The sequence below is a fragment of the Athene noctua genome, chromosome 19 (genome assembly GCF_965140245.1).
Source record: "Athene noctua chromosome 19, bAthNoc1.hap1.1, whole genome shotgun sequence".
NCBI lineage: Eukaryota > Metazoa > Chordata > Aves > Strigiformes > Strigidae > Athene > Athene noctua.
Window position 1 is genome coordinate 4,608,780 of NC_134055.1, and position 27,948 is coordinate 4,636,727.

The 27,948-nt window shown below is 43.1% G+C and overlaps 2 protein-coding genes across 6 annotated transcripts in view; both read right to left on the reverse strand.

Annotated features, from left to right (window-relative positions):
* Positions 1 to 7,823, reverse strand: part of ITGAE (integrin subunit alpha E) — a 22,333-nt gene extending 14,510 nt beyond the window's left edge. Inside the window, 5 exon segments of the mRNA XM_074923237.1 lie at positions 82 to 152; positions 556 to 653; positions 5,250 to 5,357; positions 5,359 to 5,449; positions 7,739 to 7,823. Coding sequence (XP_074779338.1) covers positions 82 to 152; positions 556 to 653; positions 5,250 to 5,357; positions 5,359 to 5,449; positions 7,739 to 7,823 — 453 coding nt within the window.
* TRPV2 (transient receptor potential cation channel subfamily V member 2) lies at positions 5,069 to 27,921 on the reverse strand. Of its 5 annotated transcripts, none has more exons than XM_074922866.1 (20): positions 27,794 to 27,921; positions 24,034 to 24,119; positions 21,114 to 21,373; positions 20,735 to 20,894; positions 20,349 to 20,466; positions 19,191 to 19,483; positions 18,405 to 18,538; positions 17,876 to 18,028; positions 17,040 to 17,180; positions 16,288 to 16,586; positions 15,667 to 15,843; positions 15,065 to 15,223; positions 14,836 to 14,931; positions 14,240 to 14,310; positions 13,385 to 13,550; positions 12,578 to 12,644; positions 12,183 to 12,490; positions 11,675 to 11,793; positions 10,802 to 10,896; positions 5,069 to 10,043 (listed from the first exon to the last, which is right to left on the reverse strand). In XM_074922866.1, the coding sequence occupies exons 6-20, from the start codon at positions 19,427 to 19,429 to the stop codon at positions 9,913 to 9,915; spliced, it is 2,355 nt and encodes a 784-aa protein (XP_074778967.1). In that variant the 5' UTR covers positions 19,430 to 19,483; positions 20,349 to 20,466; positions 20,735 to 20,894; positions 21,114 to 21,373; positions 24,034 to 24,119; positions 27,794 to 27,921; the 3' UTR covers positions 5,069 to 9,912. The 5 variants fall into 5 exon arrangements, with proteins under 5 accessions (XP_074778967.1, XP_074778966.1, XP_074778969.1 ...); XM_074922865.1 differs by having other exon boundaries at positions 27,646 to 27,921; XM_074922870.1 differs by having other exon boundaries at positions 9,926 to 10,088; positions 27,646 to 27,921.
* Between the last annotated feature and the right edge of the window lie 27 nt (positions 27,922 to 27,948).

Genomic DNA, 27,948 nt, shown 5'->3' on the forward strand with positions numbered 1-27,948 from the left:
CATTTGCATTTCCCAGCAAAAATACACAGCATTTTGGAAAAATACAGTCGTTCCCAGCCATAGATATTTTCAGTTCCTTACCAGGATCCAATGTGAAGTCCTGTCAATAACTATGCCACCATCCTGGACATTTTTGAAGCCTTTAATCTTTCCTGAAATTGAATAATTGAATGAATGAACAGAATTGAAATGTCAGCCCTGGGCAAACAGAAGAAATACAGAGAAAGGCTACAACTACTGAATTTAGCTATATCTGCTCTCCTAGGAGGATGATTCAGGGTTATCAGCAACTACAGCAGTAATGAATATGTTGGAAACAAAAAACTGGTTTGTATTTCAACAGAGCTTAGGTGAAGACTTAAGCTGTGGCAGAAGAGGTCTCGCAGCCTCCAGACACATCACTCCCAACCACTGGGACTGTGGGTTTGCATTTCTCTATGAAGTGCTGATCTATTAGATTTATCAATGTGCCCAGTTCTCTCCAAAACACCCAGTCTCTGCCCCCCCTGCCCCGTGCCCATGGCAAAGCAAGTGGGCAGGGAAGAGGGACTGTACCTCACAGAGATATCTCCTGGCACTGGATCTCCTCCTGCAAAACAGTGCACTTCCTCAGCCTGCTCAGCCTCTTGTCTACTGAGGAAGTAGCCAAAATCCTGTGGAACGAGAGAAAAGGTGGAAAAGAGGGAAGGTGGCGCAATCAGGCAGAGTTCTTTGGCAGTGCAGTGCAAAACAGCCATCTGTGTGCCAGGACAGCCACCTATTATTCTGACGATGTCTCTTAATTAGCTGGACACCAGTGTGGTTTTGAGTTGAATCAATCACTAAGAAGAAAACACTTATTTTCTTCTGCAAATCATCATCCTTCCCATTACCTGCACTGTGAATTTAGAAGAGCTATCTCAGATCAAGGAAGAGGTCTGGAAATGACTTGCCCATAAAATGCTGGAGGTAAAGGGAAGCTGGAGGTGGAGCGAGAAAGTACAACCGCCATACTAGGAAATGGTAGCATTGCTCTACGAAACGGAGACTGTCCTTTGAGTCAGCCCATTTCTGCTCAGGGGGTAGAAAAGTTTCTTTACTCTGAAACTTAAAATACCCTGCTACACTATCTGAGCAATCTGCTTAGCATAATATAGGTTATCTCTATAGCAACCACTTGTGGTTGGCTTCTGTTCACCAGCCTAGCCATCCATTTCTCTTCCCCTACAGATCCAATAGTCAAAATACAGCAATTTCCAGCTCTTTATGGTCTTCAGACCAAGCTCACAACAAAACTCTTGACAGCTGGTGGGTGCTGTTGATGACTGCAGCCCCAGAAATGATGCAGTATGCGAGGAAGTACTGCAAAAACCCAGCTGCTTGTTTCTGCCGTTGGGTTAAATGAAGAGACGTCCTTTCTGTACTTAGCTGGGGTGAGGAGAAAAGCATCCCAAAGACTCACAGGCTGACAACGTACATCTCACACTGGTGAAGCTCTAACAGTGCTCATCAGCCCCTGAGAACCAAGGAACAGTTCTGGGTCCCAGGCAGAGGAACCTGTGCTAACAGTTGCAGAAAGTGAGAAGCTACATGACCTCAGGCCACACGCATTCATAAAGACCTGGGAAGCCTGGGTATGTTTTTCTTTCTTCTATGCCTTACATGGTTGTGTTCCCATCTGAGTGCTGAAGAACCGTGGGCCACAACAAAGAGGCTGTGTGTGGTGTGATCCATGTCTTGCCAGTGTCAACATTAAAGCTCCTCAAGGACTTGACCACTGGAAACAAATAAATAAATGAGCGCAGACTGTGAGATCTACAGAGTCATAGTTAACAGGCTCTTGAGCCAGCTACTCCCAAACCCAGCCCACTGTTGACAGCAGAGGCACTTGGGAGGGAGATACCAAGCTACGGAGATTCCACTGATTTTGATTAACAAAGGATTTTCTTGCCCAGCCTAATGAAAAACAAAGTAACACAAGTCCTGTTGTTCAGTTATGAAAGTCCATCTTGGATATCACAAAACATTCCTGCTAGCTGAAGTTCACAAGCCTGCATTTAGGCAGGAAAGAAATAAAACTCCAGGGTTTGTGCAGGTGGCATGCCACTTCAGGGTGGCACCAGTGGATTCACTTCTTGTAAAGCTGTTATTCAGACTGTGACACTGAAACCCATTAGATTAAAGAATAAGCAGTTTAGGTAGCAGCAAGGATTGTTCCCCACAAGAATAGCATTGTCATAAACCTGGTAAGAAGAGAACATAGATTTTGTTGGACGTTAACAAAAAACTCAAAGCTTGGCAGCAGGGGAGTAAATTTGTGCCAAATGTGATGGATATTCTGCTGAGAATGCAGCTCTGCTATAAGTTTAATAACTTCTCAAAGTACATATAAAACAGCCATAAAAAAAGGGAAGAACTTCAACCCATTATTCACAGAGCTGTAACTGAATTGGCAGCCCTAAAAGTAACTTTTTTTTTTTTTTAATTGATGTACTTCCTTCTTGCAAGGCAGCCCTCAAAAAAAGGGGCTGATATTGGTGTTTTAGCTCTAAGACTCTGTGGCAAGCGAACCCTTATTGCTGTTCACACATCAGCTCTTGATTTCTGTAAGTGTGTTAACACTTCAGTAAACGCATAGGGTGGGAAGATAAATGTACTTGAATTTAAGTGACAGACTGAAAATATCACAAAATAGGATGCATGAAAGGCAAACTACCATGATAAATGCTGTAAATTCAAGCACTGAGCTGTACTCTATCATCAAACCTCTGACAACTTTGAAAACTTCACTCTAATCTCAGGAACAAGCCCAAGTGGTTCCAGTCACAAACTCTGTCTCTGTTTGAAACTAGAACAAAAATAAAATTCAGATTTTGTACCAATTACTCCAGCCTAAAATCCTTGCTCCGAATGCCCAGACTCCAATTCTAGAAGCTGTAGGTTGAGCCTACATTTAAACACGCAGTCTAGCATTTTTAGTGTAACCTCTGACATACTAACAAGAGGTCAAATTCTGTCCTTGTGTCCACATAGAGACTTTCTTGATTCTAATTTTACTCAGAGCTGAATCTGAACTTACACAATCAGTTCCATGGCATTTCCCAGCCTGGCTATGAGAGCACAGGTGAAAGAAGTGAAATACTGTTATCAGAGCAAGGACAAGAAACATAAAAATAGTGTGAACTTTTAGTCTTCTGCTTCCTGAAATGTCCCACACTTCAGGCAGGTGGCATGTGCCCCTTTCAGAGCGTAGGCAGACCATCCTGAACTACCACCTTGCTTTGCAAATCCCACTTTAACAGTGTTTTAGCCTAAATTAACTCAGAGATGCTCCTAAGGCGTCTGTGTATGTTTCCACTGTAAGACTATCAGCCTAAAAACCTGTACATTTACAAAAGCTTCCAACAAACTTCCTTTAAAACAAAACCAGAATTCCAGATATGCTGGAAAAGGCTCCCTGGAAAGTTGAACCATCTTTGAATTAAGGGACAAATCTCAAGCAAGCAACAAAAAGAAAAAATGGTGGCCAAGGAGCTAACCTTGTGAATTCACACTCTTGTGAGTATTCCTGTGCTTGAACGGCATTTGGCCTGGGAACCAGAGGTTCCTCAACTCTGGGCTTTGTTGTGCTGCTGCCATCCTGCAAAGCTGAGTTAGTGCAACATTTTGCTCCTAACTCCCTGCTCACAGGAATTTCCAACATGACTCAGAGCGTTTTAGCACTTTAGTTATTGAAATTAAGTGCACTGTACTTAAGCTGAGAATAAAAAAAAAAAAAAAGTGTTGCCAGTTAGCCAACTATACAGACAAACTATCTGTAGAGTTTACACACTCAGCACAGATCTGTTAGATTCATTCTAAGAACGTAACCAAGACCCACCAGGTCAGACAACTACATTTTTCTGCACTGGCGCTTTCATCAGTAAAAACCACAAATGCTGAAGGAAAAAAAAAAAAGGTTGCTAGAGAAGAGCAATAGAAAATATTTACAGAAACACACAAGGATAGAAACCTCCATCCATGATTCCATCTTAAATCTGCATTAGACAAATCAAGAAACTTTAAGATTTGAAAAAGTATCAGTAACTTCTGTGGGCACATCCATGAAGGATTTATGTTGACAAAGCCAGGAGTTACCTAGCATAATGACAAACACAAGAACAAAGATATTAGCAGAAATAATGCATCATCATACAACATGTAGATGTCAAACCCAAATAAGGAAAACAATAGAGCATAAATCTTGATGTTAAATCTAAAATGACCACAAAGCAAACCACAGAGAACTTTGATGGGCATTAAAAGAATAAAGTTAATAATGTTTTTTTTCCCCAAACACACTGGAGGTGTAAAACTTGTCAGGAAGCCTGTGAGGCCGAGCAGGGCATGAAATGAATAAAGGACAATATTCCTTCCTTGCAGATGGAGTAGGTATATTGAGTGTTTTGAAAAGGAAACCAGACAAACAGAAATTCTATCATATGGAATCAAACCAGCATCTGGACTGTCTGGAAGAGGGGCCAGTAACATCCCCAGTGCAGTTGCCCACTGCTCATGGAGTAGCAGTGTAAGTGTGTGACCCTTTCTGGGACAAGTGGCTAAAGACTAATCCATGGCAGAATTGTCCCCACGAGGCCACAGGACACAGTGACACGGGGATGTGCAGACTGACTCGGGAAAAGTTCCTTCTAATTCATACCTAGGCTTTACTTCACATGAACTTACTCCCAAATAAATTTTCTTTTTAAAAATACTGCATGTTCTAGAGCTCTTGTTAAGGAGATCAACAAGCCATAAACTTGTGGGAAATATATCTCTGACATCACATACTGCTTAATCCAAGGTGTATCTAAAATGACACTAGAAAGGGAAGAATATAAAAAAAAAATAAAATCTCATCCACATTCTATTCTCACCTACTGAACTAAGAGCAAAAAGACAGACAAATAAAAAAACATAAAAGGCCAAATGTAGCTTGTTAGCTTTGTATTTGAGAGTGTAACTTCACACAGCAGCCACTTTTTTCCCCACTAAGGATGAACTATAAAACTTTCTCCAGCCAAAAGCATGAATTTCTCTGAACTAGTAGATGAATACATCACAAAGGAAGGACTTTCCATACAAGTCCAAACATGCTGAACTTTCTACATATGAATTATTTTATTGGCTCACAGTAATGGACCAAAATGCGTCTCTAGAAATTACTTTGTTTCTGGACCAAGACTTTTATTTTTTAATATATGTAAAATAAATATAGAGATGAGACTCACTCATTAGGAAGAGTAGATACAGGAGCAATCTCATTGTTTCCAGCTTTAAGGTGAAGGAAGGAGGAGGGTTGGAGATACCAGGCAAAAGCTGCTGTCTTCCTCTGGTGGTTCTGCACATCTCGTTGTGCTCGCTGAGACAGAGTGACTCTATTGTGGATTTTCTAACTGAGGTTTCAAGGCATACACTAGCTTTATTAAAACTGCAGATGCAGAGGCCTACTAAAAGGTAAACTTATGATACTGAAAGGTAACTTTAAGCAGTGTCTCCACTTCTGTCCATCAACACCTTCAGCACACCTGGAACAATGGGATCTGTCTGAAAAAGCCACTGGGGTCTGTTTGTACTGTCAGCCTTGCCCTTTGGTGCATGTGGACAGGCCACATCACATTGAAAGGTGCAGACAGATCAATGAGTGAACTCACAGCTGGGAATTAAGAGATGTCAGCTCTCAGATGCTGCTCATAGTAATTTTTTAATGCAAGAGGTTCCCCCCTGCCCCACCCTCACACACACACACGGAGTACTTGGTGTTCCCCTTTTATTTTGTATATTACTGGGGTCAGAAACATTGACATTTTATGGCAGGATGCCCAGGGTATGGTAAGGGATTCTGCACATCTCTTCTCCCCTCTACCAACAATTCTTTGGTGTTTATTGATCCCTTGTTTCTCTCTACTGTTGACCCTAGTCTGCACCAGACTAGCACAGAATTACTCCTAAATAGTTCATACTATCAGAATACTGTGTAGCAAGTATTATTTGGATGCAGTGTGTTATTACAAGTGCTAAATGAGCAGAAATAGCAAACGCTGAGCAATCGGAAGAGTTAATTGCATAGCAAATCCTTCTGAAAGGGGTGGGGGGAGAAAGACATTCCAGAGATGCAGTTCTCTTTGCCAAGAAAGCGTGAATTTTCCAAGGATTCTCAGAAAAAGAGTGCAACAAATCACACAGACGTTTTCTAGCTACCTCCACCTCTCTACCTCTAAGGACTCCCTGTGTTTAACATTAACAACCATCCTCACAGTCCAGAAATGCTGTACCACTCAAGCTCTCACAAATCCAAACTGAAAAAAGATCACATCAAGAGGAAATGAAGAAAATGCTCTCTGCACTCAGATTTCAGTAACAGTTAGTGCCAGTGATGAGCCAGTCACAGTCCCACCTTCCTGAGGCTTTACCTAGTCCTGTCAGGCCACACTTTTATTTGTGCTGCTGAAGCAGATGTGAGGTTGCAAAGTGGAACCATTTTCTTCTAATTTTTTTTTTTCCAATTTCATTTTTTAGTCCCAGAGCAGCAAACGACATTTCTTCAATACAGCAAAGAAGAAAACTGATAGCTTGCCCCAAGAACAGTCCAGCTGAGAAATCTACCAGCTGCATCACTTCAGAAATAGCTCTTTGCAGCTTATGCAGACTTACATAAAGCATCTGTTCCTTGTCTAAGCCCTTTTGCTTGTCACATTTCAAAGACTTATTTTGCTAGCTACAGAGGCAATGGAAAGAAAGCTTAGTTGCAAGTGGGGTCACAAAAAGAAGAGAGAGGGAATCAACAAAAACACAGATAAAACTCCCCATACCAGCTTCAGAGTATGCTTTGGAGGAAAAAAAAAAAGAAAACAACAACAAAATAAAATGTGCAAAGCATTTGAGGAACAAGAAAGTCTTGCTTCCACCGATACCCCTGAGGAAAATAGCCTTATGGGGAATTGGTAACCATACAAACCAGACATGACCAGATAAGCAGCAAGATAGATGATTGTGCAGCGGGGAGCATTTGGAGCCTGGCAGAGGGGACCCAGGGAGCAATGACCAGGCAAAGTGTGCTCGAGGAGAGGAGGAGGAGGAGTTTGGAAACAACAAGGTCTGCATTCATCTCCCAGCCCTGCCAGGAGCCATGCAACTTTGATCAAATTACACAGGGAAGGGTTTGAGCATCCATAATTCTGCATGGAAAGGAATGAGAGCTGATGGTGTCTTTTCTTCATGGCATGGCTGGGCCTTCAGATTCTCTGTGGCTCATACACAGAGTAGGCAGAGGAGACAAACTGCAGCTATTCCATCACTGATGTTTGTGAAAGCCTTCTGTTTTCTCAGATGAGAGCCCTGCAAAGCCTCCCCATGTGCACAGGGATGGGTTCACATGCAGATGGGTTTACCTGTCACAAGAGGTAGAAAGGAGAAGACAGCTCATCTGTCTTATGACGTTTCATCTGCGTAAATGAAATGTTTCCTGACAAAACATTATGATCCATTAAGAGTGGATCCCAAAATCCTGTTGGGTTTTCAAAGCTATGAACCAGCTTGTAAGTCCTTCCCTCTCACAAGCAATTGCAGACATGCCACAAAAACACCAGTCAGCCTTCCTGTTTGTAACGTGACCAAAATGGGAAGTGATTCAGATGGTGAAACCAAAGAGGAGCCTTGTGCATTAAGAATATGAAAAACTGGGAGGTTACTGATATTAATCTTAATAGTGTTGACTCACCTCTCACTGTAGAGAGGTCGTAACTCCTCAAAAAAATCTCCTTTTTTCCACAGCACATCAAAGAACAGTCCATCAGCCTGGGCATTGCTAGATATTCTAACCAACCTGACATATCTGTTTGCTGCATGTGCCTGTCCCTGTCTGCTGTGCATCATCATTCATGAGCTTGATCTGTGGCATGACTGATGCACAAGGAATGTCAAGGCCCTGTTTCACAGCAAACACTAGATGTTTAAGAACATTTTTGATGTAGATCAAAAGATTAACACTGCAAGCTTGAGAAAGGGACTTAAAGAGAAGCAGGTTCAAGGAATAGCTGAAGAGGCAGGTTATCTTGAAAGCAAGCTGCCACAGCCCACAGCTACCAAAAACACTAGCAGGATGCAAGATTTTTTCTTTTGTTGTTTATTAAAACTCCAGGCAAGGATGGCAGATCTGGGTCTGCATTTCTGGAGAATCTCAAAGTGTCCCTATCACAGCAAGGCACCAAGCACAGCAATAGATTACCATATGCCAGATGATCCTTTTGTGCAATATGAGCACCTTGCCAAATCTTGGGAACACTTAGGATGAAGCCATAGATGGAAAAAGCAACTGAAGGCTTCACAAAGCAAGAAAAGAGTAGACACTGGGAATGAAAAAAGTTAGTTATAATTCAGAGACTCAGTGCAGTGAAGCTGCAGACAGAATTGCCCAGCACAGGGGAAGAACCTGTTTGAAGTGATAGGGAATAAGTTTTAAAAGCAATGCTTTTGCTGCCAGTCACATACACGTAGTAAGCAACAGAATTAAGACGATTGTCTCCAAAAGACAAGCTCCCTAGCTTCACTTGCTCAGAGTAGAAATGAGCAACAGAAGATCTTCAGTTGCATGGTTTACCTTACTGAAGGAAAAGTGCTGCCAACATCTGTAGTCTGTCACTTTTTCAGGGTTATCACTAGCCATTCCCTGTATAAAAGATGCACCCAATGCAACATCAGCTGTTACATTTTCAGTTGTGGCTGTATAAACTGACATGAGGTCATGAAAAACAAGAGTTAACTTGCATGGCAGTGAGGTCAGCACAGTGCTGGGTAAAATGTGATCAGGAATTGATAAGGCCTTATAGTCTGATCACATCTCTTCCTTCTTGAGAGAGGCTGAAGGTCTTAAAATATATCCAAGGATGAACATTTTCAATTAAGTAAACTTGCTACGTAGAGTTTACAGAAACAGATTAATATTTTTAAATATAGGCTGAAAGTGAGACAGGGCATTTTTATCTCTTTTCCACAGAGTTTAAAGTACACTTCCCATCCCATCTGAGGCAGTGTGCACATCAAAATAAGCAATGAGGTCCTTGCAATCATTTACAGCAAGATAGGATGCCCGCTAAGACTGACAGGAAAAGTTAACCACACGACGCATTTTGGCTCATTCTGTCTCAGAAGCCATGTGCAAGATTTTGCTGCTGTTTTCTACAGAGACAAAACAACCTGTGACAGACAGATCTTTCAAAAATTCACCATGCGAGGTTACGTGTCCAGGAAATCCACATCACTTTTGTGTTCTTAAATAAATGTGCACATCATGCAAACAATTTCATTATAATATTGTAAAATGGGAATTCTGATGTGGGCTAAACACTGAGCACTGCAGGTCCCAACACAAAGATTCTATGACTCTTGATGACTGAAGACTATTTGTCCACTCATGTCTCACACCAGGAGTGTTTTGCACAGGAGCCAACTCCATCCTTTGCAACTTTTTAAGACTCTACAACACTCTTTATTCCAAAGCACTTCAGTGCAGTCTCTTTTGACAAAAGAATAACAGTCGACCCATTCTTAGACAGGTCACTCCATCCTTTGCTTCTCTACAGCAAACAGCATTATTTCTATACAGCTCAGAAAGCACTGCCTTGCCAAAAACCACTCCCCACTGCCCCTGTGATCTTGCTCTTGCACCTTTAGACATAGTAATAAGAAAGTGTCAGGCAGAGAAAGTTGAGTAAAAATAGTTTCTTCAAAGAAAATGAATGTTTAAAGTGCATGAAGGTATTTAAAGCCACAGGCTGAACCGAAGTCTTCGATGAAATGCACTTTAATACCGATAATGCCTTCAATTCTTCCAGCTGCTACAGGAAGAACTAATCCTCTGAAGATGGAAGCAAGGTTGCATTCCAGAAAAACCTGCTAAAGATTTCTGGTTTGTCCCTCTAGAGGCATCATCTCAGTTGCTGGTAGCTGGGGCTGCAACAGTGACTGCTCCTCTGAAACAGCTGATCTCAGATCTTTCTGTGGCATCCGTTTCCATGATCTTGTCTCTACAGCGGGAGACATAAAAACAGCAGCCCTTTGTCAGCAGGAAGCTGACAAAGGGACCCAGTTTTTAGAAGGGTGTAGGTTTAGGGAAAACCCAACATACACCAGGTATATATTAAGTGTTGCAACCTCCCCAGCCCTAGAAAACTGGCACCTAGGAAGAAACTACGCTGGAAGAGCAGGGGGCTGTGTTTAAATCCAGTGGAGCTTCTGCACAAGCTCTGCCTGCCTGAACAAAATATTTCCAGAGAAAGTAACATCTATTTTCCACATAGATGCTTCTAAGGGAAGCAAATCATTATCTCAGGCAGAATTTGACAAAGTTTCCAGTATTAATGCCCTGATTTGTGCTCTAAAAGCCATGTGAGTCTGACACTTGTAGTATGAGCAGGCCTCATTTTTACCTTTCCCAGAAAAAGCACGCACATTTGGGCTACTGTGTCAAATGGAAGAACAGCCCTTGATTTTCTCAGCAGCATTTCCTGCCCATTTCTACTACAGGAAAGAAAGAATGGCATCTCCTTCATTCTTGTTATTTGCTCCCAAACTCTGACCAGGTCCATACCTACTCCTAATTCTTTATTTTCTCAGCTCACGAGTGATACTGCTACTAATTAAGGGATGCTGTGCAGAAGCAATTTCATGAGCAAGCTGGCCTGCCTAAAACTTCTGTTACCAAAGACATAACAACATGCCAAGAGTAGTTGCTGAGCAGGAAGCTAAAAGAATACCAACGACCTTTCATCATGATTTAATTTACCTTCTGGATTTATTTCTGAATCACTGATGTTTCCAGGTTCTTCCTTAAGAACTCCCACATCCTTTGCCCAATTTGTCCATTTAATTTCCTCTACTCTGGAGAGACAAAATGCAATCGACAGTGATGCATGGAGCACAGCCTTTCAATCCAAATCTCACTGTCCCACAGCATCCCACAGCCCAGCTCATCCTGCCAACACAATCCTAATGGCTTGGCTGGAGCAACAACACCCTACAGAGCTTTTAGTAAAGCCTTTCTGTAGTCTAAGCTCCACGAGGTATCTACTTCCCCTGCATATTGTGTGCTGGTCTATTTTTGGTTTAAAACCCTCCAGTTCCTCCCAGGGAACACACTCAGTACAAAGGAGGCTCCTCGGTTCCACTTTCTATACACCTCCATAACACCCTGGAGTTCAGAGTGCTGCCTGCAGTTCGGTTGAAGGTTCCTTGGCGCCCCCAGATGCGAGGAGGAGTTCTGCCCCCTTGTGTTATGCTCAAGTTGGCTGTTCCTGAGCAAAGAGCCCACCAGCCTGCACCTCTCCCACCGCAGCCCACTCAGGGCATGGCCATGCTCGCAGCAGGGAAGAAAGCAGCGCTGCAGACACCCTGCCACCATAACCACTCGCACAGACATGGTTTAAACAGGACACCTCTTGGTGACAGGATTTCTTGGTGACAATGCTGGCAGCCCAACTAGCTCTCAAGCTTCCAGCATTGCAATCATCAACCAAATTGCATGTGCCCAGGAACATGTGGTTGAGTCACTCTGAGTCAGTGCTGAAATTCCCTGTGGCAGTTCATGGTTACCAACTTATAAATCATGGAAACCCATTACTAGGCTGGAGTGTAAGGGGTAATGGTACATCTGTCTTACCTGAAGCACCACCTCTCATCTTTTTTATTGAGGCCCACTGACATGAAGCAGCCAGATCTCCTCTTCCCACCTTGGCGCCACAGCCAGGCCTTCTCTATTTCTAGAATAGCGATAGCCCTCTGAAAGAAGAAGTCCATATCAGAGAGAAAACAGGGCCTACAGATCCCAGCACCTCTTTTCAATTAAATCTTCCCCAACAAGCAACTAATTTGGCTTAGAAAAATCACTTTGGAACCCAATCTCAAAGTGCTCCTCCACAGCTTAATAGTACCAGTCAGTTACTCTCTCAAGTTACTTACACACGTGGATCTGGACTGGCTGGCAGCCATGCAGATGGCATGAGTTTAATACATCTAAAAAAGATTTAGGATTTACCTCCAGCGTGGCAAATTTATACAAACATAGTTTATAGCTGAGGCTTAGGACAGACACGGTCATCTCTGAGGTTATGATACTTGAGCAGGAGTATGGGCCACGACATAACTGCCTCAGCAGCACCGTGCCTCACCTGCAGCTTCCAGACGCTTTTGCTATAACCAGAAATATCTGTGACAGTCTCACTCATGAGCGCAATCAGCATGTTCAGCAGAAGAATGTAAGTGAGGATCACAAAGAGAAGCAGCAGGAGCATGACGAAGTATCTGAATCTGGCATGTTCCTGGAAATCCAGGTCCCCCATCCCAATGGTGATCTTGAAGAGCTCCAGGGAGACGCTGAGCAGCCCGCCGTACATAGCGTGGCTCCCAGTGCTCTCCAGCTGAGCAAGGGACTTGTTCTGAGAGGCCGAAGGAGCATCCCCCATCAGCGTAACCAGAGCTATGAGAAAAACAGAATTTGAATCCTCCTCAGAAATATTGACTTCTTGCAGCCTGGTCTACAACATGATGCTGAGTAAGTCCTTACCTGCAGCAAAGCCGAACAGGAAGATCATATAAACCAAGAGGAAACGCAGCAGATCTCTCAGGATAGTCTGAAACACAAATCAGGAGGAAGTGCCATTCTTTATCTCACGTGAAATCACCAGGATGCTCTCCTGTTCTCACACATCATAAACCAATCCCCAGTAACTACTGAAAGCAAGTTGGAAAATGGTTTCATCCAGTGTAAGAAACTACTAATATATGTTAAATTACTTCCTCGGGTAAGTAACATCATTGGTAGCTTAATCTGACAGTACTACATGAAATTAATTGTTATGTTTGTATGAATAGATTTTTTCAAACAAATAAATGTCACTTCCCCAGTATGGCTATTTCCAAATTTTTTCAATACACACATCTCTCTCTCTCCCATCTCCACTGGGTTTTACACAAGTGGTGATCAGAATTCTTCCCTGGCACCTCATTTCACCTCTGTTTTGTCTTGTCTTTCTAGTCCCAGATTCCTCTCTGGACCTGGAAACACTTTTCAGGCCAAGCATAACAGTTCTAGGGAACTCACACTGGTTTTGACTGCTAGTTTTGAGTTGGTTTATGACAAACAGGCCAGTATCAGCTGCTGCCACTTGCTGTATTCGAAGACAGCAAACTGCTGGTTCACCACATTTGTACTTCCTTAAAGGCACTGATCTAATCTTCTGCAAATACCTTTACTTCCATAGTCAGTACATCGATTCCATTTATTTTTTTCATGGTCCTCAGTGTTTGCAGGTCTTCTATTAGTTCCTCGCACCCAAAAGCTTTTCATACAAATTTTTTTCCACGTACTGACCTTTTGTATCATGACACTGTAGATCCCAGTGCGTTGAAAGCCCCGAGTGTAATACAGCATGTTCACCCATCCCAAAAGCAGGGAGAACACCATCACTGCCACGTAGTTTTCTGAACTTGCACCATACAGGACTGCTGACAACAGCAATGAAAAAGCCTGGATGAAGCTGGAGAGAAACAGAATAAATGACACAGTGACTCACCTCAACAAAAAGGACCATTTGCAGATCTGTTTTGCAAGGAAAAGCAAACACATTTTACAAGGCTACGTGGAGCATATAAAGTGGTAGTTAATCAGACACATAGTTTATATAAGCAAATCCTGTCGTAACCAGACCCACAAATTGTTGCAGTTTTGTTATGAACTGGTTAATCTCACAGTATGGAAACTCTGAACTTCTTGATGTAACTCACATAACTGATACTAAATGGAAAAAATTTAAACACTTATGAACACATGCACATACATGTATCTATACATATTTCTCCTCAGAAAACTGAGCAGTTATTTTCCATTCCTTCAGCCACAGTGACAGTACGATTAAGAACTTGAACTCTTTTTCTAACAAGTAAATACGTTCTTAACTGTGGAATAATTGAGGGTGTGCTCTTCACTGTGTTCTGCTATAAATCCAAGGACAGACCCTACCCAGCCAAGTCCATTACAACAAAGGGTTATGCCAAGATGCAGCAGGTAGAAGCAAGCAGGGAGGGGATGGACAGAGGAAACAGTGGCAGAGAATCAATCTTTCCCACTCGCCATCTCTCTAGTAATGTTAGGGCAACTTAGCTGCACACAGCAGAGAACCAATTTCACCCATGTTTTCATCGTGCAAAAAAACCTCAAGAGGCTTACATCAAGATCTCAATGCAGCTGTCAGAACACATAGTCTTCAGGGACTGGCGCCTCCTCCGCAAGTACAGGCTCTAATAAAGAAAAATCAATGATAGCCATCCATCAAAAACCAGGGCATGCTCCAGAGAGACTCCTGCCCAGCATAGTGTATTGCTCAGGGGAAAGGTTTACTCCATAAGCTTCTCTTCATGATTTCATTTCAAGATCCCAGATTTCAGCTAGTCATCCTTCCAAGATAAAGAAGAGGCCTTATTTATCCTTGCCCTTTATAAATAAGGGCTGAATCATGGCCCAGCCCAATGTGTTTATTAATAGACTGTATTAAATGCCAAGGATGCATTTTAGTACCGTAAATCACAGAAGTGTCTTAATTATTTGCTGTTGTGAACCTATTCTTCCTCTTGCCCAGCAATCGGGCTGATGCCACCCCTGTCACTGCCTGACGGCGCTGACAGTGTGTCTCAGAGCAGGATTCCCCCCTGCCATCCACTCATGCACATCCTGATGTCAGGAGAACTGAATCCCGTTGCCTCCATGTCAGTGATAGTTTCCTTTTTTGCTTTCTTACAATGAAACTAGACAATAGGTCCCCATACCTGAGCAAAGATTAGGTAAATGCCTCCTAGCAAGATAATGATCAGTCCAGAGACCCACAGGAAGCCTCCAGCTGTAAACTCCACTGGAAATGAAGGCTGCAAGATTAAAACAAAAAAAAAAATCCAAAACGCTGATGACAGGCAAAGGTAGCAATGATAACCACCCTGCACCTTTTAAACTCCGCTCCATCCATTCAGGCCTTTCCAGAAGAAAAAAGATTGGACCTACCTTTACCCGTAAGGGTTGATAGTATGCAATGGCTGTAAAGATGATCATGAATGACAAGTATGAGACAAAACTGAAGTAGAATCTCTTGGAAGCAAACGTTTCCCATTTTTGCTGAAGCAGTTTGTTCAGTGGCTCCAAAACCACCATCTTGTAACGATTCTATAGAAAAACAAGCAACAAAAATGTACCCGTGATCAATAGGAATGCAAATTCACCAGAGGACTCTCTTTTTCAGGGTTGGAGTTCAGCAGCTCCAGCCAGGGTATCACTAAGGGTTTACTCAGTCAGGCCTTTCAGTGTGAAAGAAATCAACCATCCCATAAAAAGCTACTTCTGCTTGGCTTCATCGAAGTATTTGGACACACCCAGGCTTAGGACAACCAAAGGGTCAAAAATTTCTCTCATATTATAGATTATCAGAGGCATACTAAGCAGACTGTAAATAATAAAATGTAGAAATACTTCCATCATGTTTTTTCTTTTCCAGAAAAATGATCATGTGAAACACCATATTAACTTGAAATGATTTTCATAATTATACGGCAACACTACAGAAAGGCAGGAAAAGATATGTCGCTTTGACTTTTAGTTTGAACACTCACCGGTGTGTCACTGCTGTATGCCAGAATCTCCAGCACAGAGTTTTCCTCAAAGCTGTCTATAGAGGACAAGTCATAGAGACACACATGGATGGGTCCGTAGGTCCATTCAGTGAACTTGCGTGACAGGTGCCTGTACACTGGGTCTTTGATCTCTCTTTGGATGATGTGCTTAAAGATCTGGAGAGAAACCGCATGCATACCAGAAAAATGTGTATGTAAAGATGGTGTGGAATGACACAAGCACACTCAAATCACCTTCAAGTAGAGGACACCTGGCTTTCTGCATTATACACTTTGGTATCTCCAAACAACAGACTATCTGGCTAAAAGCAGGCAAATTAACTACATCTTGTATCAGCTCCTCCAGAGTGGGACCAATCTGGGTCCAGACCAGCTGTCTTGGCTGGGACAGAGAGCAGCAGCAGCCAGCTGAGACTCTGTAGGGTGCTAACTGGAGTGGCCCGGAGGAGGTCTCCTTTATTGCCTCCTGTGGCACTGCCACTCTCCGCAGCATTACAACAGGTTGGGTGAAGGATCAAACCCCACTGCTAAGCTGAGGGTGTATGCTACAGTCTTCCTTGCTTCGCTGCAACCCCAGGGATTCCCTCCAGTTGCCTTTACCTCCACTTTGCCTGTCTTGGCAGCAAGCTGCAGAGGATTTAGTCCATCATAATTCACAATCTCCTCCAGTTTCCACGTTGGGTCAACCTTCACACCTGCCTTCAAGATCTCAACATATGTTGTGCTCACAAACTTGGTGTTCTCCTCAGTGTCATCTGCAATCATCACCAGGGCATGGAGGACTGTGTTGCCCTGTGTGTCCTGCTCCTGGAGCCTGGCTTTCTGATGGGGATTGTTTAGAAGATATTCCACCACCTCAAGCTGGTTGGTACAAGCAGCCAAGGAAAGGGGAAGTTCACCTGAAGAGATCAGGATAGTATTTGGAGGGGCAGCAGAAAGGGGTGAAAAAGAATTTAAAAAACCAAAATCAATTCTAGGAAAATATATTTAGCCTATACTTTTACCACTGGAACACAGAACAAGTTCTTTCTCAGTGTCTCTAGACTGAGAAAGGATTTTGCAGTAGACAATTACTCCTTGTTTCTGGGGACAGCTGAAACACTTTCCCAGCCCCCTAATTTGGCTAAAATAACCAAGCATTTGTCTCTGTCTGAAGCCCCTCAGATGGGATTAAATACATAAGACCAAAGATGACGGCAAATGCTCATGGGACACCTCAGTCTGGATCTTGCCATTCAAATAAGTCAAGAGTTTGATTACAGGACAGCGGAGATGGCAACCCATGCTCAGAGGGGCATCACACACAGTAAAGCAATAAAAAAGCAAAAGGAACATGTTCCATACTGACTCACCAAAATAAAAATAAACTCCTTCTTTCTTCTTCCTGAAGAATTCACCATGGGCTCTGGCATGGACGTCAGCTCCATTCTCCACTAGAAGTTTCACTAAATCTAGACTCCTTTTCTCTATGGCAATATGGAGTGCTGTCTGGCCTAAGGAAACAGGCAAAACCTGACACTCAGTGCCACTGTCAGAGGGAACAGGCAGAGGACTCTTCAGCAAAGTGCTGTTTCAACAGTCGCTGTAGGTTCTGCACAGCAATCCTGCAGTCCCAGCGCTGGGCAGGGGGTGGGTGGCAGTTGATGACTTTCAACAGCGTTCGTTGGAAAAGCACGTTGCAAACACTGAGTCAGAAGACAGACCTCAAGACTATCAGAAATCCAACACAAGACCAGGTAATTATCCCTAACTGGCACTAAGATCTCAAGCAGCTGTGAGGGGATAAAGACAACCATACATGTACATGACTATGCTGCATGTCTGCTATTAAAAGAATAACCCAAACAGCAGAATTCATTCTTTAATAGTGATATGCTATGTATTTTTCACTTTTAGACTTGCTTTCTAAGCTTTCCAAAGAAATTCTCTCATATTCTTGGGTTATTAAATATGTATCATTTATCTTTTATAGACCAAGAACAAAGTTGCAGAAGTGTGTAATTCAAGGCTGAAGATGCAGTGCCAGAATCAGAAATAAGGGTTGACTAGGCTGTTACTCTAACTGCACCAGAACTCTGGAACTGCAGTGCTGCATAAGCTCTGGTTCTCCTCTTTTTCCCTGTACCTGTTCATCTCACCTGTCTAATGTGGAAACTGCTGTGACACAGCATCAGAACAGAAACCTTACCTCTGTAGTAACAGTCAGAGCACGCCACATTGACAAGCGGCCTGGGATTCTGTGTCTTTTGGTCTATTTCCAGCAAAAGTGGGATTGTGTCATTCTTTCCATTTTTTAAGTTCAACAGGGCTTTCATTAAGCAGGTCTTCCCAGTCTTTGCATCTAGTAGAAAAAGAGTATTCAATAGAATCATAAAATCATTCAGGTTGGAAAAGACCCTTGGGAATGGGTTGAATGGGTTGTGCGTACACTTTGCACACATCTGTACTACTTGATTCGGAACTTAACTGTCACTGTAGAGCCAAATACAATCATTAAAGGCCTTTCTCAGTATTTTTAGTCTGCAGCAGAGCCAGAAGTCTTAGGATATATATGATTAACGGCATTCTCCATCCTCAGGTGGACATTAGGAAAATAAAAGAATGGACAGAGGGCTGAAGAAAGCAAAGAACCACAAGCAGGTTCCCCCACTGCCCTCCTACGTTAACAAGTGCTGCCTCTTCTACCCGCGTTTACGGAGTATGGAGCAGGAATCTACCTGTGTATTCAGAATTGGTGAGAAACTTGGAGGTCCTCCTTAAGTACTCAAGTAAACCATCCAGTGCCTCGGGGCTGCCCCTTGAGACTGCGCTGAAGAGCCTGTCTCTGTCAAAGCGATTTGGGTCTTTTTGGCTATGAAAGAAATGCAAAGCATTAAGAAATTCTGGAGAGCAGAAGACAAGAGTATACAGTAAGTTCTAGTGGGCCAGCATAAGAAAGGAGGGAGACAGAAAAGTTTGTCAGAAAAACCAAGTACTTTATTTTTGAGTCAAGGGAAAAATAGAGGCAGTTATTTCCCAGAACTCTCTTAAGTGGCTGCTCTCTCCATCAGCTGGAGCTCTTCCCAGACCCAGCCTGATGTGCAACCCTGGAACACATTGAGAGCACGAAGACAGAGAAGCCCAAGATAGCTGCAGGACCAGAGTCAGTCCCATCACATGGTGTGAAGCACTCTGAGCTGGTTTACATCCCTCCCTGGCAGAAACAGTCCAGTTGTATAGAGCTCCATGCTAAGCTGCTCTTACACCCAACTTGGTTTATTTAGTGTTACTTCAGATATAGTCAAAATATACCACAACACACACACATTACACATACCTTCCATGCGCAGAAGGGTTAATATGTCCCCTTTCTGCTTTTAATTACCTCCCACGGGATGCCTGTAATATTTCTGCATTGCCACTTTTAGTTTAGACTTTATCAAGTCCATGGGTCCCTACCAGCAGGGATCAGTACAGATCCACACAGCGACTGCAGCCTTCTCAAATACCCAACAGTTACTCACTTGCTAACGAGTCCTGGCCTATAGTTCAGATTAATCTTGACTTTAGGAGAAAAGTCACTGCTCTCCTTTTGGTAAGGTGTCTCCAAGGGTCGTGGCTCTCCTTTCTTTCCATGTCCTGATCTTTCTTCCTTTTTGCTAGATGCAGGTTTATCTTCCTGGATACTGTCATCTGTTTCGAGCAATCCCATCAACCTGTTCCTCTGACCTGGGCCCGGCTGCCCATTTGTGAAGTTATCCATTTCTAGCAGAGATGGTCTTTCAGATCAAAGGTGTTCCCCGCTGGGAGACTAAACCTGCAAGGGAGAATTAACACAATTTGTTCACAATCCTAGAATGTGCTTGGTGTGGCACAGAGAAGAAAGCATATTTTCCAGGTTCAGTGTTCCTACAGCTGACTGCAGGTCCCTTGAGAGAGTCAGTAAAACTCTGCACAGTAGGAGTATTTGAATAAAGGATCCAAGTCTTAAATAGGGTACCACTGGCAAAGAAGTTCAAAAGCAGTTCATGAAATACAGGCAACTTGTCTGCAGAACATCTGAACCCCCTTTGTGAGATGACCTCACCTGTTGGCAGCAGCACAGGTTCCTTACATAAAAGGCAAAGAAAGTGGATCTTTAGGAGACTACGATCATTGTTCTTGTCTCAGTGCAGCCAACACAGGCTAGTTAGTCACCAAGTGACCAAAAAGATAAGATTAACTGTAGGGCCTTTGGAACAGAATGATAAGTTTGTTCCTGTTTTCTGTTGGTAAGCATGACACTACTTCTACAGGGAAAACACAGGCACAAATTATGTTCCCATCATGCATTCTCACATTTCATCCTGGGGCAAAATGAGTGGGATCTCCCCAGTGTTCGGAGCTGGTGGCTATCTGTGCGAGCACAGGCTTTGAACTCCCAGCTCTACTGCACAGGCACACGCCCCAGCTGCCATGTGGACACTCACAGTCTACAGACAGCATCAGTATTCAGAGCACCCAGCCAGCCCACTTCTCTCATCTAATATGTTCTGTAGTCTTTTTTTACTCTGAGACATTTCTTCCTATATAGCTGGATACATCTCAGATCCACACTGAATACAAGCTATCTGTAGTCAGCACATGGCTGTGGATTCACACACGGTTTGTGAGGCAGCAAGGAAACATCCATGATTACCAACCTGAAGCAGACCTTTATTTAATAACTCCGTCTTGTTCACATGTACTCCCTCCAAATGGTTAACAGGTTTTCTCTGAAGAGAAATCTCTCTTGCTGGGACTACAGCCAGACTCCATAGCCTGTACCAGCAAAGAGGTAAATTGACACAGCATAAGCATTCTGTCTTGGATTAGGATGTGGAGAAATGTAGTTTTAGGCAGAAAACAGTCACAAAACATCTTTATGTAGCTCACAGCAAGAAACCTAAGGGCTGATTTCAAGGCAAACCATTATGATAATTCAGCCATTCAGTTTAGCCTGCACTCTAATGACAAACATTCCTCTGCACACACAGGCATACACCCTATAATCCCATTTCAGACTTATTTCCTCCCCCAGAACACTTACTGATACATTTGTTGATCCTTTAGAGGGCTATTTGTATTTCCATAATAGTTTGCTTGTGCTTTTCTGTCTTCCTTTCCCCCAAATCATTTCTCAGCTGCAGTTTCCATCTCTCCACAGCGCTCGAGAGTTATTTATTGTCAGTCTTGTACAGACAGACCGTCTGGTTTAAAAGCAAGAGCAAAATGGTCCTATAAAAAAGGACCCTATAATATATACATCCACGTTGTGTGTCCCTCGGAAACACACAGAGCACTGTTTGCCAGCTCAACTTTCACTTCTCTAAAGAGCCGAGCTGTTTCTTTCTGCGACTTTACCAAGCCATTTTGAGTAGCGCAGCACAGAAAAGCCCTGTTGTCAAGAGGAAGAGCACAGCACTTACCTCAAGTTGCTGCAAGCTCCACCCAAGAACTGATCTGACAAGGAGTCCCAACGGGTCTTTCAGAGGGTAAATAATCTCTCAGTAGAAACCAAGTCAAATACCAACAAGCATTAATAAGCATGAAAGCAGACCCCAAATTATTTACATCCATGGGTAAGAGTCCTCTTCTTCTGCAGAGAAGACCACGCTCATGTTAGCAGTCTATTAATGGCACAACGTTAAACTCCTAGTTGGTTGGTCCATGAGAGAATCCAAACTGCCTGCGAGAAGAAATAACCACGGATTATTGTTATTTACTCAACTGTATAGCTTTTTGCAAAGTGAAGAAGGGCTTGCACAGGAAATGACTAGATAGATTTCTCAGTAAAAGAGAGAGCCAATGAGTGCAGTGCTCTTATATGGGAAAGCTGGCTGGCTATTGCAAATTCATAATGCTTAACCCCTGCCTGCACGTATAAAGGCAACATCTCGTGGCTTTCAACAGCAGCCTGCTCGGGTTGCAAGGCAGGTGGCTGGTTGGACCCTGACGGTGCTAGAGTGAGGTTTGTCACAAGGCTCCCTCAGTGAGCCCCAGGACAAGCAAAGTGTGCATGGAATCACCCGAGGTCAACTGTTTGCCTGGGAAGCCACTTCTCACGCAACTTCACACACGCCACTTACGAGGCAGTGCAAACCATAGGAGACCATAAACTAGCCAGAACATTACCCTACTAAGTACAGTGTCAGCTGCTCCTCACGAGCACAGGACACTGCATAAAGCAGCCACAGTTCCAAAATGCTTAAGGCCACTGGTTACTTCATTTGCCATTAGTGCCCATTTCTTAATGAAGGTTGGCTGTCCAAAGGAGCGGGAGTCTTGGAGAGGCTACTTCTGGGAACACGGACTGGCCATCCCTACAACTGACTGCCGCTGAGACCGCGCACACACACTAATGCCACTTCACTTACCACTCACAAAACAGGACCTCGGGAAACAGAGAGCATCAGCCCACACCAAGTGTCTCCATTTCTTCTCTCCCACTCCTAACAGAACTGAGGCCTGAGGAGGCAGCATGATCATTATTTTCCGCAGCATCAGTGCAGGGTGACGTGCAGCACCCACAGTCTTAACAGCCTTCCCCAGCACAATGTTGCTGCGGAGTGATTCTCATCTGTACTCTGTAGAGGACTGATGATTTACAAAGCCATTTATGTGATCTAGAGTTCATCTAGAGAATCATATTAACTAACAAAATGGTAAAGAGCTCTTCTGATCAACAGCTTGACAACAGGGGCACATTCCATGAGAAATCGCAAAACTTTAGTTAAACATTGATCCAAAACCATTGAGACCATATCACATGACACACTGAACTCTGGCTGTGGCTTCCTTCTTCCAAACCTACCATGAACCAAAAGAGAGCCTAAAGCAATCCTCATCTGACAGGACTGCAGGATGATGTGAGACATCCTGGAATGTGGTCGCCACCCATAGAAACGTTCCCAGATAGCTTTTACTTCAAGTCAGATGCAGGCTGCGAAAGGACCTTCCTATAAATACACCCATTAAATGGCAGGGTGCCTTTTCCTCTTTCATGGTTTTGCGTGAGATCACAAGCTTTTTTCTCAATTCCCATGTTTCAAAATTAAGCTGATACTGGAACAATGCAAAGCTACTTATTCTTTCCAGGCTTAATGATTTATTAGCACCCACAGAATAGCCTATAAAGAATAAACATATGCAGATAAACGCAAGACCAGATCTCCTTTCTCTTATCCCTCATTCCAGCCTTGCACTGATTTAGTTCAGTTTGCTTTAGTCATGTTACACTTAATTTAGTGTGATATCTATCAACAGGCAGATTCAGGCCCAAGAGTTTAGCTCAGACCTATGGGTTTAAATCTTCTTGGGCTTTTCCCCCAGCTTTTGTGGGGGTCAGCCGACCATTCCAGCCAAGGAATGAAATCAGCCCACAAAAGCACATCATAACCGAGTTCTTTCTGCACATCTGGTTTTAATAGCTTACACAGAGGAAGGAGAATGTGCAGCTTGCTGGGAAAGGAATCACTGCCAGCTTAGGGGTCACCACAGCAAAACAGAAACACGGAGCTGCTGGGAGAACACAGAAACTTTGGTATGCACACACACATGCGCACATGCTTTCACAGAGAGTACACGAGGGTAAACACTTGCACTTCCATTTCAGAGAAAGGAGAAGCAAGGCAGAAAAGAAGTACAAGATCTGCCCAAATGTGCAATTGCCAGTGACAGCATTCCAAGCAACGGGATTATGTCACTGCTGTGCACTAGCCAGCCGAGCCAGAGATGCTTAACAAGCATCTTGCCACCAAAATTTAAAATCCTTATAGCTGTTTGGGCTCAGGAGGAAGCCATCCAAACCAGCATGCACAGAGAATAAAAGCAGCAACTTAATTTCATCTATCTGCCAGCCTGAATTTTCAAAAGCAACATGTGATCCTCTTGCCTTTTGAGGTGCTTAGTCGGGGGAACAAGAAGGAATCTTGCAATTGCTCAGTGCTTATTTTACTGATGAAAATGTGTCTGATGGCACTAGGTTTCTCCTGACAGGAGACACACATTCTGTGGAAACTCTGAACCTTTGAAGAAAGAAGTCAAACTCTTAACTACTAAGCGAAATTAAGTTAAACCAACTTTCATTTAATAATATTACCAAACATAATTATATATGAAGCAGCACAGTAATTCATGACAGAAAAAGCAACGACTGGAACCTGCTTAAACAGAAAGCAAAAGGAAGCACGAGGAAGGTGTTGATGGAAACAAGGACATTTCCTAAAATATGTATTCTCTGTTCACCTAAGTGTCCATTTTTACCAAATACCGAAAAACATAATAGATTTATGATTAATATCACATTTTCTGTATGTATGCTGTAAATAGAAGATTAAAGTCACTTACACGTGTCTGTAATTTAATTACAGCATCGATCTGCAGGCACGCTAAGGAGCAGCAGCTTAAAATCATCTTCACAGGAGGAGGGAAGCCTGTAATAACATGCAAGGGTGGGCCATTAAAATCCTCTCCAAAGCAACAGGCAGGCCAGCCACTTCGTTCAAATCTCACAACAGCCACATGGTTAAGAAAAAAACTGTTTCTTTTAGAGGTGTACTTTCACACTTAGGAAAATATCAAATATTTTTGCAAGGACAGATTTTCGTTTTCATGCAACTGTTACACAAAACCCACACCAAAAGGATGGGTTTTATCAGCTTCATTTGTTATAATTATACAGATAGAATTCTGTACCCCGAGAGACGCCTGTCAGTGCCCAATATAAAATATAAATATTCTTAAATATAATTCCTTGTCAGAACTTGTCTGATAGCCCTGGGGACTCAAGCTACGTGACAGTATTTCTGTTACTTACACAGTAATATTTAACGGCTCCTATCTATATACTTCCCAGGCCTTTGAAGGAACCATCCACTTCTCTTATTCCTTAAATGGAAGTATATTTCTACATGATGTATCCCTTTCTGTAGGATTACAGCCTGAAGGAATGCTCCACTGACAATCAAATAGCAGCAAAACACGAAATCCAACGGTAACGTTACAAAACAACTTTTGTGGAGAAAGAGTGACATCCAGTGGCCACTACGTAAACCTGAATATGTGCTGCGTATGAAAACAGCCTCGATAGGAAATTCTTCAAAAATAGTTAAAAAAAGTTGCTAGCATATACTCGTGATAATTATAGCCACTCACTTACTCTTTGTATGAAAACAGCTAACAGAAACTTGTTTAATTTAAAAACTCAAGTTCCGAATAAGGCTGGTTTTGATGATGCGGTGTTTCATAAATATAATTTGTGCAGACAAGGATCTTTGAATGCAGCTACTGTGCAATGCCTTGGAACTGCAGACAAAACTGCAAAAATACTGAGGTATTCCCAATGTTTATCTGCCTTAAAACTCACTTCCCCTAAATGATTAAGTTTCGGGGTGGTTGCTAACAGAGCAAAACACTAAACATATCCAAACCCAAGGGTTATCTCATTTGTTGTCTTCAAATGGATAGAAGTATTTTTTTAAGATCGCAGAAGACAAAATGTCTGAAATCTTGGTATTTGTTTTAAAAAAGTAGAATAGACTAGAAATTAACTGAAGCCATAAGAAACAAAAGGCCAGTCACAAAACTCAGTTTGCAACAGGACTGAAAGATGTTACCAGAATTGGTTGTCAATATGGGAGCATTAGGATTATTTTGTTTTAGTAGAGCATAGATTCTGGCTGAAGCCTATTAAATTCTTATTTTAGTTATGAATCGTTGGCTCTAAGCAGATTGAATTGAGGTACCACTGCACTGTAAGAAAAACAAAAGTTGCATCTTAACCTCAATCATTCATATTGCCTGAAACCTCTTTGTCTTTTGTTCACTATTTCTTCAGTGTAAACAATGCATGTTAAGCAAACTCGTATTTATATTTCATTGTAATTTATGTACTTTTCCCTAATTCACATAATTTAAGAAAAATTGCAAAGATTTGTCTTTATTGATGAAGAAAACCTTTGCAGTCATCCCTTCCAGCCAGTGAGTGCCATCCCTCCGTTAGCTGGGGGATCAGGAGCCTCAGTAACACGGCTCCTACAGGAGTAGTGCACCAAGTGCCCCCATGTCCTCAGAGTCTGGCTGGACTCTTCCCCCAGGTAGTGAAACAATCTTGGGATTCCACTCCTCATACTTTGGCTTTAAGGATGTGCTTTTCAGTGCCGTGTCTAGTAAGCCAAATGCAGGGCTAATTAACTTTCAGCACCACCTTCACCTAAGGAAATCTTCCTACAGGGCTGGGGAAAACAGCACACGGACACATTCAGTTTAACACAATCAGGCAAGGCTGCCTAAACTAGGCCTGAGCTGTTCCCCACAATCACAAAACGCTGGCACATTCCCCCTCTGCCCACGGCTAGCTCAAAGCAGGCTCCACACACAGCTCTGCTTACGGACCGCCCACAAGTACCAGCAGGGACAATGGTTCCGTGTAGGTTTGGCTCGGGCCAAATCCAGCTGGAGGGGGCACACCCGGGAAGCTGGTGCAGACCCACTCAGCCAGCAACACATCACCTTCCCGGGGTTCCCCTTCTTGCGGAGCGGGCCAAACCCCCAGGAGAGCTCTGCACAGTCAGCTGCACCCAGCATCACAGCTGCATTCTCTCACCGGTTATCTGACCATGCAGCACAGCTTAATTAGAACTTGAGAAAGGACATCTCTTAATTATGAGCCAGAGAAGGGAAAGCAGCTAGCTTCACCCTAGAGCAAACCACCAGCAGGAAAAGGTAAGGAATGTCAATTTAGTCAGTGCCGTATTTCCTCTGGACTACAAACTGTTTGGGGACCTTATGCACTGCTCAGAGCAGGGCTGTTGGACACCCACTGAGAAGGGACAGAATCAGAGAACAGTTGGGCTTGGAAGGGACCTTTGGAGGTCATCTTGACCAGCCCCCTACTCAACCAGGGTCACCTAGAGCTGGTTGCCCAGAATGTCCAGACAGCTTGTGAGTATCTCCAAGGAAGGAGACTCCACAACCTCTCTGGGCAACCTGCCCACATGGCTACAGTGGAAAAAGCAAGGCTTGGCTAAGCAGCAGAACATAAAGGCAAGGAAAGGCAAAAGAAGCAATTGCAGGAAAGGAAAGTATCCCTTATGGCAATTGTTTACAGAACTTTAGATTTTTGCTAGGCCAGCTACACATAGTAGCCAGGGAAGCAAGCCCTGATGCTGAAAACAAACCTATTCTGGTTAGAACCATTAAAACTACGTTGTCCTTAGTTAGAATGTGCATTTTCTATGAGAACAGTGTAACTGTTTGGCCATGACTGCAGCCATGCTAAGTTACTTACCACACACACTGTCAGTTACAAATTGAAAACAAAGAGAAACAAACTTTAACAGCAACACTACAGTGGACGTGTCAAGAAGACGGGTGCCTAACACAGGTTTATCAGTAAAAAGCAAAGAGCACCAGCACAGAAACACTGCACACAGCATATAGATGCCCAGACTCTCATTTCGAGTTAAACAGCTGTCAGAATTCAACAGATGAAGACAGCCAGCCACAATCCTTACAGCCTAGTTCAGTTTCTGCAAGAGGCAGATGATTACATCCACCGTTTAAGACCCAACACCACACAGCTGAATTAAGCAATTCTAACCCCACCTGTTTGGGCAAGTTTCCATAACCCCTTAAAAAAAAAAAACTTTAGTGCAAAATCCCTAGTTTTTGATGTTGTGTAAAAAATTTCACTTACAACAAACCGAAGTTGTTCTACTGCTCAGTCACATACTGCCATTCAGTATTTAAGACTGGAGTTTTCACTAACATATCAAGCAGACTCCCCACCACCCACTGCGCACCCCTGCAGTAACTCACTGCAATTACTCCCTCCCCACGTCATGCATTCCATGTAGTTCAGCCACAGAAACACCCCACATCCACTTCTGGAAAATTTGAACAGGCTGTCACTGGAATACACAGTAGTTTTTCAATTTAAAAAAATACAGCACTACTCACATTTGCTTACAAAGCTCCCCCCAGAGCACACGTCTTTGTGGCAGGGACAGGCAATCAAACTGTCCACACTCATCTCAGGAGCAGAGTCAATTTGAACACAAGTTCACAACTTGCAGCAAAACCCACCCCACTGAACTGACAATCATACCCTTTTAGTCTGTTTGTGGCTTTCTGGGGTCTTTAACAGAACATTCCCTCCTGGAAAGAGAGCTGTGTTAAAACTCTAATAAGAAGAATTAACATGGTATTAGTGTTTAAATTAAGACTTTAATCCGTATCTGTTCCACCCACAGTGTCCTCATT